The 19,387-nt window shown below is 42.1% G+C and overlaps 1 protein-coding gene across 6 annotated transcripts in view; it reads right to left on the bottom strand.

The window, feature by feature from the left end:
* The window catches only part of SEMA6A (semaphorin 6A), a 183,300-nt gene that overhangs the window by 68,946 nt on the left and 94,967 nt on the right, over positions 1 to 19,387 (bottom strand). For all 6 annotated transcript variants that reach the window (XM_081880351.1, XM_081880354.1, XM_081880355.1 and 3 more), the window contains exons 2-6: positions 19,186 to 19,321; positions 14,880 to 14,997; positions 5,612 to 5,672; positions 2,985 to 3,047; positions 2,085 to 2,186 (exon numbers count right to left, since the gene is read on the bottom strand). In XM_081880351.1, the coding sequence (XP_081736477.1) occupies positions 2,085 to 2,186; positions 2,985 to 3,047; positions 5,612 to 5,672; positions 14,880 to 14,997; positions 19,186 to 19,285 (444 nt within the window). In that variant the 5' untranslated portion in view covers positions 19,286 to 19,321. The remainder of the gene's footprint in view (positions 1 to 2,084; positions 2,187 to 2,984; positions 3,048 to 5,611; positions 5,673 to 14,879; positions 14,998 to 19,185; positions 19,322 to 19,387) is intronic.

The raw sequence follows: 19,387 nt of genomic DNA, 5'->3' as shown, positions 1-19,387 counted from the left end.
TCAAAGCGGCTAACATTCTCCTTTCCCTTCCTCCCCCACAACAAACACTCTGTGAGGTGAGTGGGACTAAGAGACTTCAGAGAAGTGTGACTGGCCCAAGGTCACCCAGCAGATGCATGTGGAGGAGAGGAGACGCGAACCCGGTTCCCCAGATTAAGAGACTACTGCTCTTAACGACTACACCACATTGGGTCCTTGAACACCTAGGACCAAAATGATGAGTGAATGCAAAAGATATGAATTGAATTTCTGCACACCAAGAGTCACTGCAGTGCTCAGGAAATGAACTTTGGTGCCAAAACTTGCTTTCTTCTGAGAAGATCTGAGTAGCTGAACAGCAGCAGCTGATCAGTGCTGACCACTTCACTCTTCGGTGAGCCAGTTTCCTGCTGTACCAACCTCTTCGCTGCCTATATTCGCAACGGTGGGGCTGGGTATAACACCACAGCCAGGCTCCTACTTCCATATGCTTGAGATGGCTACAAATCCTTAGCTTCAGGCATCTCCTTTCAGGTCTGTCAGAGTTGAACATTTTAATTAACAACCACCGAGGGAATAGCTTGACTGTACCAAGCGGTAAGATAGTCTTCCAAGTGAGTACAAAGTATTATCGGGCTTACGCAGCAATACATACTGATTCAAGAGGATTGCGAAAGATAGCTAAATTGCTTCAGGCGCACCTTAATTTCAGACAGGGATTAAACCTACATTCTGCAATCCAAAACTCTGTAGGGTTCCAATACAGACATGGAGCTCCACGTGAGCGAAGGCTTTCCCATTCAATCTCAGGGAAGCAGCTGTGTGAGCAATGGATCTGTGTCTGTCTAAAAGCTCTCAGCACAGTAGCAAGTGGAAACCCAACTTCAGGATGAGGGAGGTCAAACTAGAGCAGATAAACGGAATCATCTCACAAGGCAGTCTTCTGTTGCTTTACCTAGCCTGCATCTCACCCTCCCTGGTGGGCGCCATTGCAGGCTGGCATTTCTCCATGTGCCGGGATCCAATATGGGAAGCACCAGTGGCTGTTTCCCAGGCAGAATAGGAAGCCTCTGGGCTGCTTGGGTATTTGGTCCCGCCCACCTGTCTAATCAGCGAATCGCGAATGGGCATGGGCCACCAGGAGGCGGGCTTATATTACATAGGCACATGACTTGCTCTATAGCCACCATTTGTTGGATCTTCACCACAGCGGTACCTCCGGTTACAGATGCTTCAGGTTACAGACTGCTAACCCAGAAATAGTACATCGGGTTAAGAACTTTGCTTCAGGATGAGAACAGAAATCGTGCTCCGGCGGCAGCAGGAGGCCCCATTAGCTAAAGTGGTACCTCAGGTTAAGAACAGTTTCAGGTTAAGAACGGACCTCTGGAACAAATTAAGTTCTTAACCCGAGGTACCACTGTATTGCTGTTGCGTGTTGTTCTCTCCAATCTTGCTATGCCATAGTCAATCGCCGTATTTGGGGCCAGGCTGGAATTTCCCCAGTTGGCAAATTGACTCCAGTGCTCTGCTTTTCGCCATCCTCATAGCAATTGTCACAACTTTGGTGGTTCAGGAATCGGACAGGCGTAGCCTTGGTTGGAGAAGAGGTTACAGCCTCTGCCTGGCCCCTCTGAAGTGGGGTATCCTGTTAAAGGGATCCAGGGGAGATGCTTCTGTCTAGTCGCCCAGGTGGGGGCGCAGGGCCACAGCACAGGTACAATCTAGTGGTGGTGGTGGTGGTGGGGACATTACCCCTTGATGTAGGTCAAGGATTCCTTCATTTTTGGTTGACCCCAAAACTCAAGTTCTTTTGGCAGGCTGGCCGGCCGGGGTGAGATCTACCCAGTGCCTATGCCAAACTTCTTACATCTGTTGTCAATAAAGTTGTGGCCTGATTTAACCCAAATATTGGTTGTCATGTCTTTTATTCTTGGTATTGGGGAAGACCAAAGACTAGGAGGGATGCCTTGCCACACAAAAATTGCTGAATGCATTTTAGTCAAATGTAGTTCTGCTGATACCAATAGATATCAAGCCATTATAATAATTTATGGTAAAATCTTTCCAGTCATTAATGCATTCTTTAAAAATGCAATGCATACCTTATAATTTCTGCAGGAGGGACTGAAGGCATTTGTCCCACAAATAAATAATGTATCATCATCTCTTTTTAGAAGAACCTTAATAAAATTATGACATTCATCCTGCAAAAAATAAGAAGAGCACAAATATTATTTCAGCAAACACATTGCAAATATTCTTCTTAACACTTTCAGGTTTCCTTGCAAAATGGCTACAACAGTTAAATAAAAATATCTGTTTGACCAGTACAAACTGGCTTAACCAAACAAATTGGCTGTTAGGACCTGAGGCCATCATATTGCTCCCCTTTGCTGATGTTCATTAGATGGAGTGAATCTTAATGCTAGTCTTTGAATCAAGAATAGGACCTCAGTACTTCACTTTCCTACACTATGGTAAATGACACTGCTAGTAAGTACCAGCTTAGTAAAGAGAGCTCAGGATGTAATGGAAAAAAATGGAGCCGACTATATTTCATTTAGGTTTATCCACAGTTAATCATATCTTGCATTACTATAACATTTGTCTAGGATCATTTCTGCCTCCCTATGCCCAGAAAAAGGCCACATATATTAGACACACTATTATGCCAGCAACCAAGGGAAATTGGATAGTTGTGCTTAGCTCCTCAATATAGCATTGAATGATGTCAGTACACCTTGCTGAATCCCAATCCCAGTGCTCCTAAGCATTTTACGATGTTGCTGTGTCTGCTGTCATAATGTTTCATCACATTAGAAGCAAACTATTTTTGCAAATTAAAGTCTTCAATAAGCTGATGGGCGGGCTGTGTGTGTGTGTGTGTGTGTGGAAGCAATTACTAGCTGAATGGCATGATCCACATCACAGAGAGTGGTCTGAGATAACAGTCAAGAAGCTAAACAAAACTGGCAGCTGCCAGAGAAATGAAAATTACCTACCTTATGTTTTCCCTTCATTCTGCATGTGTCTACATCGAGCTGCCTGGATTTCCACGTCAATTTCTGCAAGGATCAAGGAAGAAATCAATTAAGAGCCCAGAGGTTGTTGTGTTTGATTTCAAAAGTAAGAGTTCCCTAAGGAAAACTACTTCTCAATCTAAGCTTATTGAAAGCTTTCTGCACTTTGACTATGGTTAATTTACCATAACAATGGAACACCACAGATGCAGAACACTTGCAAAGCTTTGAATGGTACCTGGAAACTGAAAACACCTCACTGAAAACAAGCCAATTTGGTGAGAGGAAAACATTAACAAATGGTTGCATATTCATGTTTTCCTTGTTAATATAGACTATTTACATATATAAGTATTTGTATGTGTGAAAATCTGTGTTTTATTTGCAATAAATGTGTGTACATCTATAAAAAAATCTGTTTTATCTGCAATAAAATAAAATTAGTTACACATTTGGCAGTTGCCTTGTCTTCTAATTTTGAACTTTTTAGTCACAGTAACATTTGCAAGGTTTACATAAATTAGGGTTGCCATGTTTTAAAAAGTGTAAATCCGGACATTTTAACCGATTTTAGATAATTCTGCCCGAACGCCATTTCCAAAAGGCAAATCCCAGGGAATTCTAAACATATGGCAGTCCTAAAAAAAATATATCCAGACTTTCACCAATGATTGCTGGGTGGGTTACATAAAAGATATTGCTATATAAAACAGCAGATGAACTTAAAATCAAACCAGCAGCAATAAACAGGAGGGGCAACCTTCGCTTATCTCAGTCCATCTTCTACAAATGCCTAAGCTATGACTACCACATTTTAAACCAAAGATGGACTCTGGCATGCTACCTGAACCCACGACAGAGAAACAATGAGATCTGATTCAAGCAACCTGTCTTACTCAAAACTGGCTCACAAACTGGAAGGGTTCTCTCTCTCAGTGGAAGAGTCCATGCTTTGTGGGTGGAAGATCCCACATTGCCACATAGGGCTGGGACAGAATTCTGTTTTAAAACTCTAAATAGCTGCTAAATAGTGAGTACAAACAATACTCAGCTGGATTGATCAATGGTGTGCATTGGTATAAGATAGCTTCCTATGTTCCTGTCTTCAGAAGCTTTTACTTGCAAAAACCATTCTCTTTGAACTCTAACTGAAAACAAATGTCAAACTCGCTTATTTGTTGCTCTATAAACTAGATTTTGGCTAATAAGCAGACCCGTTTTAAATTACTTGCACTCAAAGGGGAGGGAAATGTTGATAACTGGAGCCACTGAAAGATATACTGTCTGGGTACCATAAATCGCATAATGCATGTCTTAAAACATCAACAGTTATGCAAATATTGCGGACAATATTTCCACCTAACATATAGCTCTGTTACTCAGTTGTGAAGTATCTTTATCAAGTAAAACGTGTTTTTTTCACTGATGATGCAGCACCAATTTTCCCAACTGCTTCTCAGGTCTGTTAGTTTAGCCTGTAATTTTAGCTCCACTCTTGAACATGATGTTAGTCATCATTCCCAGGGTGCCAGATGCACACAAAGAAGTGAGACAAGCCTTTTTCTCCCAACTCTGATACCTACGTACAGCTCTTTCTTATCACACGTCACTTATGGCCTACTTAACGAGGAACAGGAAAAACACTTCAATTTCCATCTTAATTTACCTTGGGTACAATGTAGATGTCCTTATAAGCCAATTAGAAAAAACAACAACCTATGTTTTGCTTAGTATATATCTGCTTGATTATATACATTATAAAATGAAGTAGTAATAATAAATAAATAAACAAAAAATCTGCTTGATTGCAGATCCTCCAAGTGCCTGTTTTACAGGGACAGTCCCGGATTTACAGATGTCATCCTGGTTTCTGATTTGATCCCAGAATGTTATAACCTTCCTTAGAACGTCCTTATTTTTATTGGGGAAATGTTGAAAGGTATGGTAGGACATCCCTATTTTCATCAGAGAAATGCTGGAGGGTTATGGAATTATGTGACCCACCAAGCCAAGGAGATAAGTAACTATACAACCTTTAGAAGACCTCTGAAGGCAGCCCAGTATAGGGAAGATTTTTTTTTTTTTAAGTTTAATATTTTATTATGTTTTTATATATGTTGGAAGCTTCCCAGAGTGACTGGGACAACCCAGTCAGATGGGCAGAGTATAAAATAATAAAGTAATCATCAAACAGGATGTCCCTATTTTCACTGGATAAATGTTGGAGGGTATGTGATTGGACATAAAACCATATTCATTAAATATGGTAAATTCATTAAATAGGTAAGCAGAGTTTGCTTATTAAAAGGGTCTTATAGCCAATTACTATGGTATTAGCTGTTCAACAAAGCTTCAGGATCCAAGTAAGACATTTGATGGACATCACAATGCAGATTACTTATCATCTCAGCTAAGCCACTTATCAGAAGTTCACAGGGGACATGGCAGATCTTCCAGCTTTCCTCTATGTGATTAATATGCACCATCCACCTTGATCAGTGCAATTTTAAGAGCAATGTTGGAAAGAAGTGGAGCTAAGTTCCTTTTCTAATTTATCCCCCCGTTTCTTCCTTGTGTCCTTGGTGGGAGAATGACAGAATGCTACTTACTTTGCTAAAATAAATTTCTTCTGTATGTGATGCATCCATATCAACAGTATAAATATGGTCCCTGTAAACAAAGGGGAAAGAATGAATGCCAAAATAAACTCCGACATTGTTACAAAAAGAGTCCTTTGCAATCAGATAAATCATTGCCCATATTTGGGAGTGGGGGGACAGGACCCTGGGGACAACTCCAAAGAAAGCTAGGAGATACACCTTCTGATTCATATGCTCTATGAAGGAAAGGAGAGGAAACTTAAAGGTCATCAACTCAACATGAACAGCTGTTTCACTTATATATTTTGCGAATTAGAATGGCGAGGGCTTCCGACTCCCATAATCACAAGAAGGATGCTGCTGAAAAAAAGGGACATTTATATGAAAACAAGGAGCTGGTTATCATGTGAAATGACTGGGCGTTTACTTCTCATACTGGAAACAGGGTGTTCAGATGAATCTTATTCTGTAATTCTAAGTATAGGTCTGTTCCTCCTGGCTAGCCTCGCAAGCCCATTTTGGCATGCTTCTCCAGCTGGTGGACCTTCGGGGGTTCTAGTGAAAAACAAACTAAACAAAGACCTGAGATTCCCATATCCCTGTGCTGAGCATAACAGGAGCCTGTAAGCTTGTGGGCCTCAGATTCACAAGTGATGGCTATGATTATTCTAATAGATACACAGTCCATGAGGATCTTACAATTTTGTGAAAAATAACCCTTGTGTATGAAGGGCTTGAAGGGACACGGATGGCGCTATGGGTTAAACCACAGAACCTAGGGCTTGCCGACCAGAAGGTCAGCAGCTTGAATCCCCACGACGAGGTGAGCTCCCGTTGCTCGGTCCCAGCTCCTGCCAACCTAGCAGTTTGAAAGCACGTCAAAGTGCAAGTAGATAAATAGGTATCGCTCTGGCGGGAAGGTAAATGGCGTTTCCGTGCGCTGCTCTGGTTCGCCAGAAGCGGCTTAGTCATGCTGGTCACACGACCCAGAAGCTGTACGCCGGCTCCCTCGGCCAATCTTTTGTCAGGTTCTCGGGATACCATATCAACTTAAGGGATACCATTTAATATTTTAAGAAGGCTAGGCTTTCTTCATTGTTTCAAGGCTATTTTCCCAACCACAGCGAAGATGTTTTGACAGAAAGTATGAAGGGAAACGGTTTGACAATAACCACACAGTTCCCAAAAGCCCTGTTAATTTCGCTGCACTTGATGACCAAATTGAGTTTCAGCATTTACCCTCTGGCAGAGAGAGGACAACATTGCTTTACCTAAGTTGCTTGTGTTCATTCTTGTTTTGCTGAGAACTAGGTTCTTTAAAAAAAAAAATTCTGCCAGTTTCTCCTTGGAAACACTGAATAGGGCCAAGAAGTGCAAGTGAGATATTTCTACACATTCCCCTTCTGTGCTCAATGGACTACAAGGGCATTTTCAACTTGGAGATAGGAAAGCAAAACACTCAGTCTAATCAAACCTTGAAGCATCTGCTCTGAATTGGGAGCAAAGAATAGGGCAGTTGGAGACATTTTTTTAAAAAAATAGCCATAATTTCATTTCTCCTTCTACCCCTTTAACATAACCTTCTCTATATTTCCCAACCCCCTTCTCCACTACAGGAAGAATTGCTGTTGAAATTAAATGATCTTCTGCTTTTAAAGGACCCGTGGAAACCTGCTGAGAGTAGTATACGCACACAGAACTTCCATTTTTGAAATCTCTGCTGTCAAGATTTGCTTAGTTTTAACAGACTGGGAGGGAAACAAGGTTACTCTCTAACTAAAGCAGACACAGAACCCTCGTTGCTGCAAAGAATAATAAGCAAAATTCTTCCCACGTGGGAGAATAGGGGCAGTATTGTTAACAGAACCAGGCTTTCATGATTTTGCTGCCTGCCACTGCACCAGAGGCAGTTTGCTTTGCAAGATGCCAAACCGTGGAAGGAGTTTGTGTATGTGTTTCTTTTCAGACATTCCATCTTCAGTAGAACATGCCATTTATTTATAAGGTAGCTTTAATGCACCGGCTTGTTATTTGCTTGACTTCATTGGGGGAGCTGCAATTGGAGGTCAATACCAGAGCAAAATTGCCTATTTGTTTGATTTCAGCTTCATGGGTGACACAGCAGCGTGGCTTTCCCCTCCTCGCCCAATAGATTTTTCACAATTGTGCTGCTATGCAAAAGCAGACCGAAAATAAATTAAAAATAAATAAATCTGAATTGTAAATGAACAAGCGATTATTATGCACTGGCAAGGTTTCAGAAATGTTCCACTTGCCCTCTTTTAGCACAGCTCTGTATATGTTAATTGCCAGCAAAAATGAAAGCAGAAAGATTTCAAAACAGGCTTGGGTTGCTAAGCTCTATTCTAACTCTGGCTCCTTCTAATGACTTAGTGACTGGTTTGCCAATCAACCCTTGGAGAAAGCAGAGGCCAACTCCTGGAGCAATCTGAATGTACAAAAGCAGATTTCCAGATAACTCGAAACCATTTCCATATGTGTTATTTAAACCACAGCTGCTCACACAATGGCAAATATTGAAAGAACTGTCAAGTACTAGTTAGGCTTTGCTAAACCGCTAACAATAAGTGACTTTGCTGTTCTATTTTCCCTGCTGCCGCCCAGCGCCTCCCCCCTCCCCCAAACTCCTACTTGGAGGATTTGTATAGCTCTTGCTAATTAAGTTATTCTTTACACAAATAGACAATCCTAGCACTTCCGTTTCCCCCCACCTCCAGGCAGCAGCACTGCAGATGGTTACCATGGCACAACTGGGTAAGGGGAAGAAAGTTAAATATCACTGGTGCCAACTGACCCTCGGCCACCAACTGCAGCCTTTATGTGTGGCATAATTGCAAAAGGTTCATTCAGGTGTGCAAATTTTTTTAAAAAAATTTAAAAAGTCCTCAAATATCTGTGAGGGATGACCCAAAAGTGTAACGGGAGAGGGTCAAGTGCCATATGCGATCATGTATTTAATCTAACACCTTTGTTTTTATCCCCCGCTTCTCTACCTCTCTTTTTATTATAATGTGTTTTTCAAGCATACTGTATTTTTGTGCTTGATGCTTTATTATGTTTTTAACGTGTGTTGGAAGCCGTCCAGGGTGGCTGGGGCGACTTTTAGCCTTGCTTGGTATGCAAGTAGAAAGAGGGCAGGATCCAAATATTTGGGTTGCATCCAACGCTGTTATTCCACTTGTGAAACAAGACTTTTGTTGATTTAATGTAACTTCACCCCCCTCTTTCCTGAACCAATCTTCCTAGAGGGTTTGGAGATTCAGGGGCAGGGCTGGCCCAAGACATTTTGGCATCTGAGGCGAACCACAAAATGGCGCCTCCCAGGGAAGAAGGAGCGAATAAAGAGTTAAACCAGGAACGGCAGGAAGGGGGTGGTGGGGGTAGTTATCAAATCAACCTTCCCAGACGGTTGAACTGGAAATCAAAGGCCATTGTGGGGTGGGTGGGTGTGAGCTGAATCACACCAGGTGGATGCAAAGCCTGAGGAGACCCCAGAGGTCAGCCTCCATCATTTCCTCCATAAGGGTGGGAGAAGACCAGCAGTGTCTCCTATTCTCAAGGGGGCTGCTATGAAGATAGCATTGGAGGAGGGCTGCTGAGGAGCACCGTGGCAGCAGAAGCGCCTGAAGTGTTCCTTGGAAGACAGATCTTGCCACCTGAGACAGTTGCCTCACATTGCCTCATGGTTAGGCCAGTCCTGTTTGAGGAGGTAGATGAGAGGAAGGGGAAGCCACACTGTCTGAGCGGACCTCTACACTTGCAAAGATGGATACAACCCTTTGATTTAACACACACACCCCAAGTCATAGGAGGAGAGGGAGCAGTAAAGAAACCACTCCTTTTGTATAGATATGAAAATAAATGTTGTCAAATGATTCAGACTTTGCTTGTCCCTCCTCATCCTGCTCTCTTCAACGGCTGCCTCACATCACCATGCCAGTCAAACATCCCTGCTTGGTGAATTAAGAGATACAAAGCATACAGAATATATAGAGACTGCTGCTTAGCCCTCGAGAGTTCAGCTCTTAATAGCTGTATATAAGGCTAACCATCCAAGGCCTTTTGCAGCTGACAATTTGATGACGTCAAGTGCTCCAAGGAATCACTGGCTCTTTAAAAAGCCCATGTGGGAACTATTAGTACTTGTTACCAGCTCAGAGAAAGACACACTAACTGAAATTTCTATGAGCTAGTAGTGGGTGTAAGAGCCTCTCCAGATTTTATTCTTAGCTCTTTAATGTGCTAGTCGCAGTCCTGCAACAGCAGCACAATGTCCCTTCCACGTATGGGGAGGTAGCTTTGCTGTGAAGGTATAAAACCTTTATTTTGCATGAAACAGCAAGGCATGGATTTGGAGGAAACTGGAGCCTCAGCTACCGCTTGACATGTTTTTAAGTGTTATCATCATTTAGTAGGAGAGTTATTTGCTTTCCATGCAGAGTCCCTAGTTTTTTTTACCTGCCTGCCTGTCCAAAGCTGACTTTGAGGATGGAGGACAAGGGAGAGGAGCTGAGGCCACCAGTTGCCTATTGCAATGGGTGGGGAGCAAGGTCCCAGTGGCGTGGTGCATGCTGGGAGCCCACACAAACCTGGAAACAGCTCTAAGTGGCTGTTAAGTGATGCACGTACAAATATGCCATTTTGCTCTATGTAAAGATCTGGAATGCAATGCACTCCCCACTGATTTATTGATTAATTCCCACTGGTTACAGTGGTGTGGATTGTGCCTCGGCCCCTACTTTGTTCAGTGTCCTTCCTATAATCAAATGGAGTTCATAACCGCCCAAGTAAAACCTCCATTTGTATGGGCTGTGGTTCAATGACAATGAGCATCTGTGTCACATACAGAAGAGGTTCAAAGCTCAATCCCCAGCATCTTCAGATAGACCTGGAAGAGACTCCATCTGAAATCCTGAAGAACAACTGACAGTCTGTGTGGACAATGCAAACTTGGGTGAACTAATGGTCTGACTTGATGTAAGGCAGGTTCCTGTGTTCCTATCCCAGCATCCCCTTCTTCTTTTGGCAACAATGAACATGGCATACTTGTGATTTAAACGACAATAACAACAACCAACCAACCAACCAACCAACCAACCAACCAACCAACCACTAATGCTTTTATCTGAAATCTAAGAATTAGCTCCCAAGTAAACACGGAGTACTTCTGAGATGCCACAACAAATGTTAGTCATTTGTTTTTGGTTTTTTTTAGGTAATTGGGTACAAATGTATACTTAACATCACTATATTTAGACAACTGGGGGGAAAACAACACTGTGGAAAGGAACATCTGATATTGTAGCTCAGGGATCTATGCCAAGAAGAAACTCAATTAATGCATTCACAAAGCTGCTTGATAAACACCTCTGACTGGATTCATATTTGCCACTGTGCTTGGAGTTATACCACAACTGCCAAAGGAGATGCAGAGTTGTAGGTACAAATTTTCATTCACACTAATTATTATTTTAGGGAGTGGTACACATCGTGCTCCAAAGGTTTGTCAGACCTTTGGTCCCCACCCTGCACTCAGCTCTCACCTGTGGCTCCTAGTGAGCTCAGAGTTGCCAGAAACAGTATTCATCAGCCATCAAGTACCACAACAAACATAAATGTTTTCAACTTCCTCCTCAAAGCAAATAATGATGGCAATAGACACCTCACTAGAGAGGGCATTCCACAAAGACCACTTAAAAGGTGGTCATGGGTCAACACCAACTGGGAAGCCCCTGACCTAAGCCCTGACCTTAGCGCCAGATCATAGGGTCTGAGATAGTTGGTGCTGGGGAAGACATCTCTTTTAGGATCTTGGGTTCCAAGCCATTTAGGGCTTTTTATGGCAGTGCTAACACCTGGCAACCACCAGTGCTTTTGGGACCAGTAACACGTGGTCCTATCAGGCTGCCCTACTTACCAACTTAGCAGCTGTACTAGCTGCAGTCTCTGGACAGCTCCATGTAGAACACGTTACAGAAGTCAAAGTGGGAGATAACTAGATCATAGAACTACTGAGGCCAGGCTATCCCAGTCTAGATATGGCCTTAGCTGGCAAACCAGCCTAAGCTGCGCAAAAGTACTGCTAGCCACAGAAGCCAGTGAGAAGCCTGGAATCCCAGAGTATTACCACACTATGACCTGTTCCTTCAGGAGGAGTACAATCCCTCTCAGAACAGTTCTATACCTAATTCCTTGGCACGGGAACTACCCATTCGCAGCGCTTCCATTTTATTGGGGTTCAGACTCAGCTAATTGGTCCCCATCCAGTTCATCACTGGCCCCAGACACCTATGCAGCATCTTCATGGCCTCTCCTGATGTCAATGGAATGGGAAGATAGAGCTGGGTATTAACTTACTGTGTACCAAATGCCCAGATGACAGTTCCCAATATAGATATATAGCATAGGAGACGCTTATGGGGCCTTGTGGAGCCCCACAGCTCAAAAGCCAAGAGCCAAGGAACAATTTCCTTGAACTATTTCCTGGTAGTGACTCTGCATTATGAGTAAATTATTCACTTTCCAGGTTTTCACCTAAATATAAAAGTGATGTAGGCTCTGAATTTTTACTTGTCACACAGATTCCTAGCTCAGCAAGAAACTTTTAAGTGACATTTGGAATAAAACAGTTTTTGCATATCTTTGGAGCAGAGAAAGATAACATTGCAATGCAATGAAGGCTCCAGATTTTGGAAGGCCTGTGGGGTTCCCTCCCTGAGTAGGCCCACAGCCTCCTTGCCATTATCACCACTATCCATTTTCAAGACTTCTCCTGATAAACTATGGCGTAACAGCATGTTGTGAAGATAAAATGGAGAGGGGAACAGCTGTGTATGCCAGCCCAAGCTCCTTGGAGGAAAATGGGATAAGAATGCGCAAATAAACACACACAAATTTGCAGGACTTGACCATGACAACATCCTTGAAGTATTTCACTGTTCACTTACTGAAGTTGTGGGCTACGCCTATAGTTTCTAACAGGACTGCTCTGGAGTAACTAATTTGCTAATTGTATCTGAAGCTGCCACCTGACTAATTGTAAGTTGGCCCAACTAGTTTCTAATTAGAAAGCCCTTTTGAATTTTTGTGTAATCAAGTATGCATTAACATATCCCAACGGGCAAATGTTTAGCATTCTCAAAGAGGTAGCAACCTTCATTGCTATCCACCAATGCCAGTTCACATGACTTTGAGGTATGTATTGGCTGCTATAAACCCTATTGAAATCATTTGCCTCCCTTGTCCATGGTAAACTGGTCACAGGAGGGAAATATACATAGGGTGTTTCCATGCAACCCCAGTGCGGATTAGCCATGAAATGCAAGACATATGCTGAGAAGCCTATGCCCAAGCAGCTCTCCTTGGGCAGAAAGCCAATGAACACAGCTATTTGAAGTGCTTGCCACTTGTCCAGATGGTCACGTAAACTAGACCTTATGCAGGCACTCAAGAATTTGAGAGAACACTTCGGGCCAACTCACACAACTCAACTGGTACACAGAGCAAGAGTGCTAATAAGCTGATACTTTCAAAAATTGGCTCCTACTAAAGCAAGACGCCCAACCTGCACCACAAGCCCCCGTTGGACTTTGTGCTGCTAAATAAGACCTTGCCCTTAATTGTGACTTTTCTACTAAGAGCTTTAAAACTTTGCTCACTACTGCTTCCAAAAAGACCACAAAGAAGGAAGCTGGCTCAGCAGCTAGGTCCCATAATAATAATTAACATTAAACTTGCCAAATCCTTTGAAAGAAATGAAGTGTAAACACATCTTTCCCCCTCCATTCTCTCTCCTGGTCTCTTTGCTTTACTATAAAATATGCTTAGTATCCCAATGACATTAAATTTTTATTCTGCTTCAAATATGTACTCATGCAACATGGATTATTCTTGTTTATTCTCCAAAACAGGCAATTAATTGTGTACTTTAAATCAAAAACTCTTTTAAAAACATAATGATTCCAATATTCCCAAGTGCGGAGCAGCTACTGTATATTATGAATTGCTCTGGTAAAAAATGCTGAAGGCATCAGCCAGCAGGACTTTACAGCATTAAGCCCTAACTGGACATATAACACAACTCTTGGAATACAAATAAATTCCAACTGGGGTACCAAGCCCTTGAGGCTGCATTTTTTTAAAAAAGCCAAAGGGAAACGTTGAGGAGGGATGGAGGCCAGCCAAGTCATTTGTTGCCTCCCACATAACTGCCTTTTTCGTTGTTGTTGAAGGAACCTTCTTTCCCTATGAAGACTATGGTTCATCTATTGATGACTTCCATGTTTCTAAGTGCTACAAAGTTCAATTTAAATATAGATATACCCTTTTCTTTTGCTTCCCCCCTACCCATTAGACCATGCACCAATAATATTGGGTCTATTGCTCAAGGCTGGGCCTAGTGCATGGGCTCCATCAATATGAATGGCTTATCTTTCAGAATGTATGGAGATCCCTGCTGGTTCAGACCAAAGACCATTGCTGTTCCCACAGAGGCCAACCAGGTCCCTATCAGGAGCCCACAAGCAAGACACGAACACAATAGCCCTTTCCCATTTGTGGTCCCCAGTAGCTGGCATTCATAGATATCTAGATCTGTGGCCCTTCTTCAGTCTTTTGTCTCTAACTTACATGACCCCCGAGGTAGACACTTCCCTGTGGAGATCTATCATTTCCCCACTGCACCATACAGAAGAGCTTCTCACATGGTGACTCCCAATGATACGAATGTTGCAAACCTCTAGGGTTTGCCCACATGAATATCTGGTGCCGATGGGAAATTCTTCCTGTATCTATGCGTGAGGCTGTGGTACATACAGTCATGGGGAAAAGAAAGTGCACCCTCTTTGAATTCTGTGGTTTTACATATCAGGACAGAATAGTAATCATTTGACACAATGCAATATGTCATTTGTTATGGTTCATCTGAGGTTGTATTTACCTAACTTTAAGTCCTGATAAGGAACAGATGATTGTTATTATGTCCTGATATGTAAAACCACAGATTTCTTTTCCCCATGACTGTATTACAGTCTGGGGTGAAACGTCAGCAGGGAGAAACAGCTACGACGATTCCTGAGTTGGAGGTAAGCTTGCAAAAAACAAGGTTTGAAACTGATGTATGGGATGATTCATTTGCAATGGACAATTCACACAATTCCCTTCTCATGTCACTCTCACTTTGAGCTATGAAATAAACCAAAAAGAAGAGTTCTGCATTGTTGAGAGGAGTTTGGAAGAGAAAAGAAGAAGGACTGACCTAGCAGCAATGTAGAGGGTTCTGTCCATTATCATGAGCAACTGGACGTCCAGTTTGTGCCTCTGTGGGGCGTTATGTCCTGGCTTGTGACCCACAAACACCGGATACTGTTTTGTATCTGTAAGAAACAGAGAAGAGTTGAAAGAAGAAAAGTCGAGAGACATTCAGTGAAGGCATGTAAACAGTCGTTCAGATGATCTATCCTCAAATGCAGGATCCAGAATTTCTGCCCTGATTTCTTTCTCTCGGCATATAGGGTTAATCATCCATGCAACAAATAGCCTTGCTCAACAGGATCGACTTCTTCGTTGTCACAAAAGGGATGTTATACTCTTCACAATTTTAAAAATTGTTATCCTCCCCTCCCCAAGAAGAGCATTTAATTACTAGAAGTTAATAGGCAATCCAACATTTACACCTGGGTTTATATTCACTCTTTGCAGTTTTAAATAGCTGGATTCTGCCTGCCAAAGACGATCTGACAGCATAACAGTGTTTTATAGAAGGCCAGCAATTACAGCAGTAGCCATGCTGTCTAGTGATTATAACAAAGTACTGAAAGATACCAAACTGGCAGATCTAGGGGCTGCCCACATGATGAGGGTAACATTCTAATTGTGCTTATTTTTAGGAACAGAGGGGAGCCATTAATTGAGCTTTGCATCTACAAAAGCATCTGCTTTTTATTTTCTTCGCAGACAGTCTTATGAGGTTGTTTATGGAAAGTAGATTGCATTCTCTTATTTTACCTAATTTTATTCTGAAGCTTCAGAGATGGCGGCTTCAGAAGGGACTAGCGAGACTTTTATGGGAAGGAGCCGACTTGAAAACCATAATACTCTAATCAACTGCTAATTTCACACATCTTTCGGTGATTATACTATAGAAAAAATACAATCTTCTGGGGGGTGAAGGAGATGCACAAGCCACACTGCGCTGCTGTGATGACTGCCACTAATCCATAATAGCAAATGCAGAGATAAATGAGGTCGGTGTGAGTGATGCGGTTCAGGAGATTGAGCAAACCCTCTAGCAATCTGGTAGCTCTTTGTTTAGTCAGTTTAGTTTCTTGCCCTTGAAATATAAATTCTGCAGTACAGTACAGAAAGCATCCAGAGCTTCACAAATACATCCTCTAGGTTGCCACTGGTCACAGTGCCTTTTGCTCTGGTGAGTACCTTTCCAAGGCATAGAGAAATGGGCTAGAGATTTGACTTAATTTAATGTTGTTTGGGACCTCACTTGGACCCCCTTCTCCTGTGTCCCAGAACTTGTTAGAAAGGCAGGGTCTCTTCCCTTGAGTTGCACTTTGCTTTGGAAGCAAATAAACGTCCCCTGCTTCCGAACGCCCATGCAGCTCAACATAATGTCAAGCAAAATCCCTCCCATCCCACAAAGCAGTGCAGTATCGGCAGTGATCACACATTCTAGATGGCTACTAAGGCAGTCAAAATGTGTGGACCACTAACGATGATTGCGCAAGCAGGCAGAGAATGGGAACTACCGGAGACTGAAAATGTAATTGCATGCAAGTTAGAAAGGAGAATGAAAGATTTAAATAACTATAACCTTTAAATAAGTATATAACCTTGTTGTTATTTGATATAATTTTGTTTTGGCTATATGCAGGGGTTGGTAAAGGGACAGCTGAGGAATGAGGAATTTGCTAAAAAAAAAAGGATGTCAAATCTGTAAAAATAAGCAGCATGCAAAAGGGGAAGAAATGGAAATATCTGAGAAAGAGGGCGGAAAGCCAGTTTTTGAAAAAAGAAGAAGTATCAAATTAGTTTTAATTTGGCGTTGATGGGTTATAAATACAAAAAATGAATAAAAATTAATTGGCAAAAATTAATTGGCAAAAAGATGTGTGGACCACTGGATGAACCCTAACACCATCAAAACTAGTGATTCTCAAATTGTGTTATAAAGTCCCTTACTGGGCTGGTGACCTCTTTACATGACTGAAGAGTTCCCTGTGTCCTCTGTCACAAAAAAAATATATGCAGTGCAGGCACTTCACATGGAACCTAGTTTGCAAAATCTTTTTTTCTTTTCTTTTGTGGAGTCTACCTCCATGTGGATTGTCTGCCTGACATGTTATAACTGAGTGGATGTATGGATGTATGCGTGCCCATTCCTCTGCTATGAAATATTTCAGGATGACCAGACAATATAACAAAAGAATTGTTATTTCCGATTCTAATTTGGGAAGCGGACACTGTCAATTACACCATGAAAATGAAATTATATTGTAAACCTAAATATATCTTCCAGGAAATAAGCCATAGTGATTTTAATGGACTCTAGGACGAAGGTGTCAGCATTTTGGCCTATTGCCATAGCTAGATTATACCTCTAATCCACTTACCTATAATTTTGACAAACAGTGAAGGTAGAAACTCACTACATCCTAATTGTCTTGAATGCCGAATCCATTGTTCAGTTACAGGGGTAGCACTGAGAGAAATTTATATTATCTGGCAGTTTGAGACACACCCAGATGGTACCAAAGGCTAAGTCTGATTGGTGGGTTTGATTGTTCCAGGTAACCCAACAGGAGATTTAAAAACAGCTACATAAATATATACTGTAGTATAGAGATGTGAAACTGATGATCAACAAGTATAACTCTAGAGTGGAAACTTAACTCCATGTGCAAATTATGCAGTTCTTGCATTTTGGCAAAAAAATAGCCTAATTTTGGACCTCCTTGGCTTTAGACTGCAACTGTTTTTTCAGAACTGGTTGAGTGTACAGTTTGTATGTAGCCAAGAAGAAACAAATATAGGCTTCCATGTTCCCAGGATTCTCCTTGTACCTTTTCTTCCATTAGTTTAGGTTTATCAAAGCAATGAAGACTTTTGGCTCCCCATTCGTTATCCCACTTGGATGGAGCAAATATTGCTCAAATACTACAAGTTATAGATTTGGTGATATGGCTCAAAGCACTTCAGTACACTGTAGAAACTACAACGGATTTTTTTACAAGAACCACTTTTGACTGGCATTGTACAGCCAGATACTGTGAAAGGTTTCCTCATTTACACATCTAAATCCTGATGGGCAAGAGAATATTATGCTAATCTGCTTCCAGGCAGGCTGCCACTAAGAGCTGGTCTAGAATGGAAACTATTTCTTTCTAAATTCTGTTTTACATTACAACTGTAAAAATGGAGTACACATGCGCGCACACACAGCAATTTAGCATATGCATCATCATTTCTGTACTAAATGGTGTGTTTCCCCCAGGATTTGGTTATCTTGTTAAGGATTTGTCTGTGGTACATCTAATTACTCATACTAAGACGTGGCTAATTCTGGTTTGAGCACTACTGAAAGGACGTTCATAGAAATAGTACTTCACAGATTGTCGGTTGAGCCATTTCATGAAATGTGGCATTTTTTTGTTGAGGGAGAGAGGTACCAGGTTGAAGAGGACAGTGGGTTGAGATACGACCAAAAGCAGGTGTGGGAACTCGCTCTCTTGCATTCAAAGACTACAACAAAGCAAGTTTTTGTTTACTGGTTTGTAGCAAAAGGATAGTGTTAGCAAGCGGAAGAGCATACCCTCCAACATTTTCTCCAATGAAAATAGGGACGCACTATTTAACAACAACAACAGTCGTACCTTGGAAGTTGAACAGAATCCGTTCCAGAAGTCCGTTCGACTTCTAAAACATTTGGAAACCAACATGCGGCTTCCAATTGGCTGCAGGAAACTCCTGCAGTCAATCGGAAGCCGTGCCGGATGTTTGGCTTCCGGAAATTGTCCGAAAACCAGAACACTCACTTCTAGGTTTGGATCTCTCGGGAGCTGATTTGTTTGGGAGCCAAGGTGTTTGAGATCCAAGGTATGACTGTGATAATAATAACGTTACTATTTATACCCCACCATTTGACTGGGTTGCCCCAGCCGCTCTGGGCGGCTTCCAAAATATATAAACACAAAATAAAACAGTAAACATTAAAAAGCTTCCCTATACAGGGCTGCCTTCAGATGGCTCGGGGGTTGGATAACTCCATACCCGCCAACATTACTCTGATGAAAACAGGGATGTCCTAAGGAAGAGCGGGTCATTTTGGGAGCAAATAAAAAAAGCCTGGATGGCTTCTGTAAATCTGGGAATGTTGCTGGAAAATAGGGACACTTGGAGGGTCTGGGATAAAGGAAAGATAGGTCTATGGAGATGCAGCAGGAAACAAGAGCGTAGTACTCACAGATTTAAATCTCACTGACCAATAAGCCATGACTTGAAACTTGGGGGACAAGAAATCTAAGCGCAGTTTCCCTGCCTTTCATACTCACAGTTGCCATGCGAAATACTGATTGGTTCAGGATCTTCTGGGAAATCAGCCCCAGCAAAGTGTAGCAGTGTGAAATATAGCAGCAAGGCTTCTGACCTCATAGTAGTTCAGCTGGGAGACTATATCTTCAATTCACCCTGTGAAAGACAAACGAGGGCATAAGAGCTTTCCATCAACTCGCATTTAGCCACTACAAACAAAAA

The sequence above is a fragment of the Podarcis erhardii genome (genome assembly GCF_964252035.2).
Source record: "Podarcis erhardii genome assembly, chromosome: 11".
NCBI classification, from domain to species: domain Eukaryota; kingdom Metazoa; phylum Chordata; class Lepidosauria; order Squamata; family Lacertidae; genus Podarcis; species Podarcis erhardii.
Note: the sequence above shows the minus strand (reverse complement) of the source record. Positions and strands in the feature narration are given on the sequence as shown.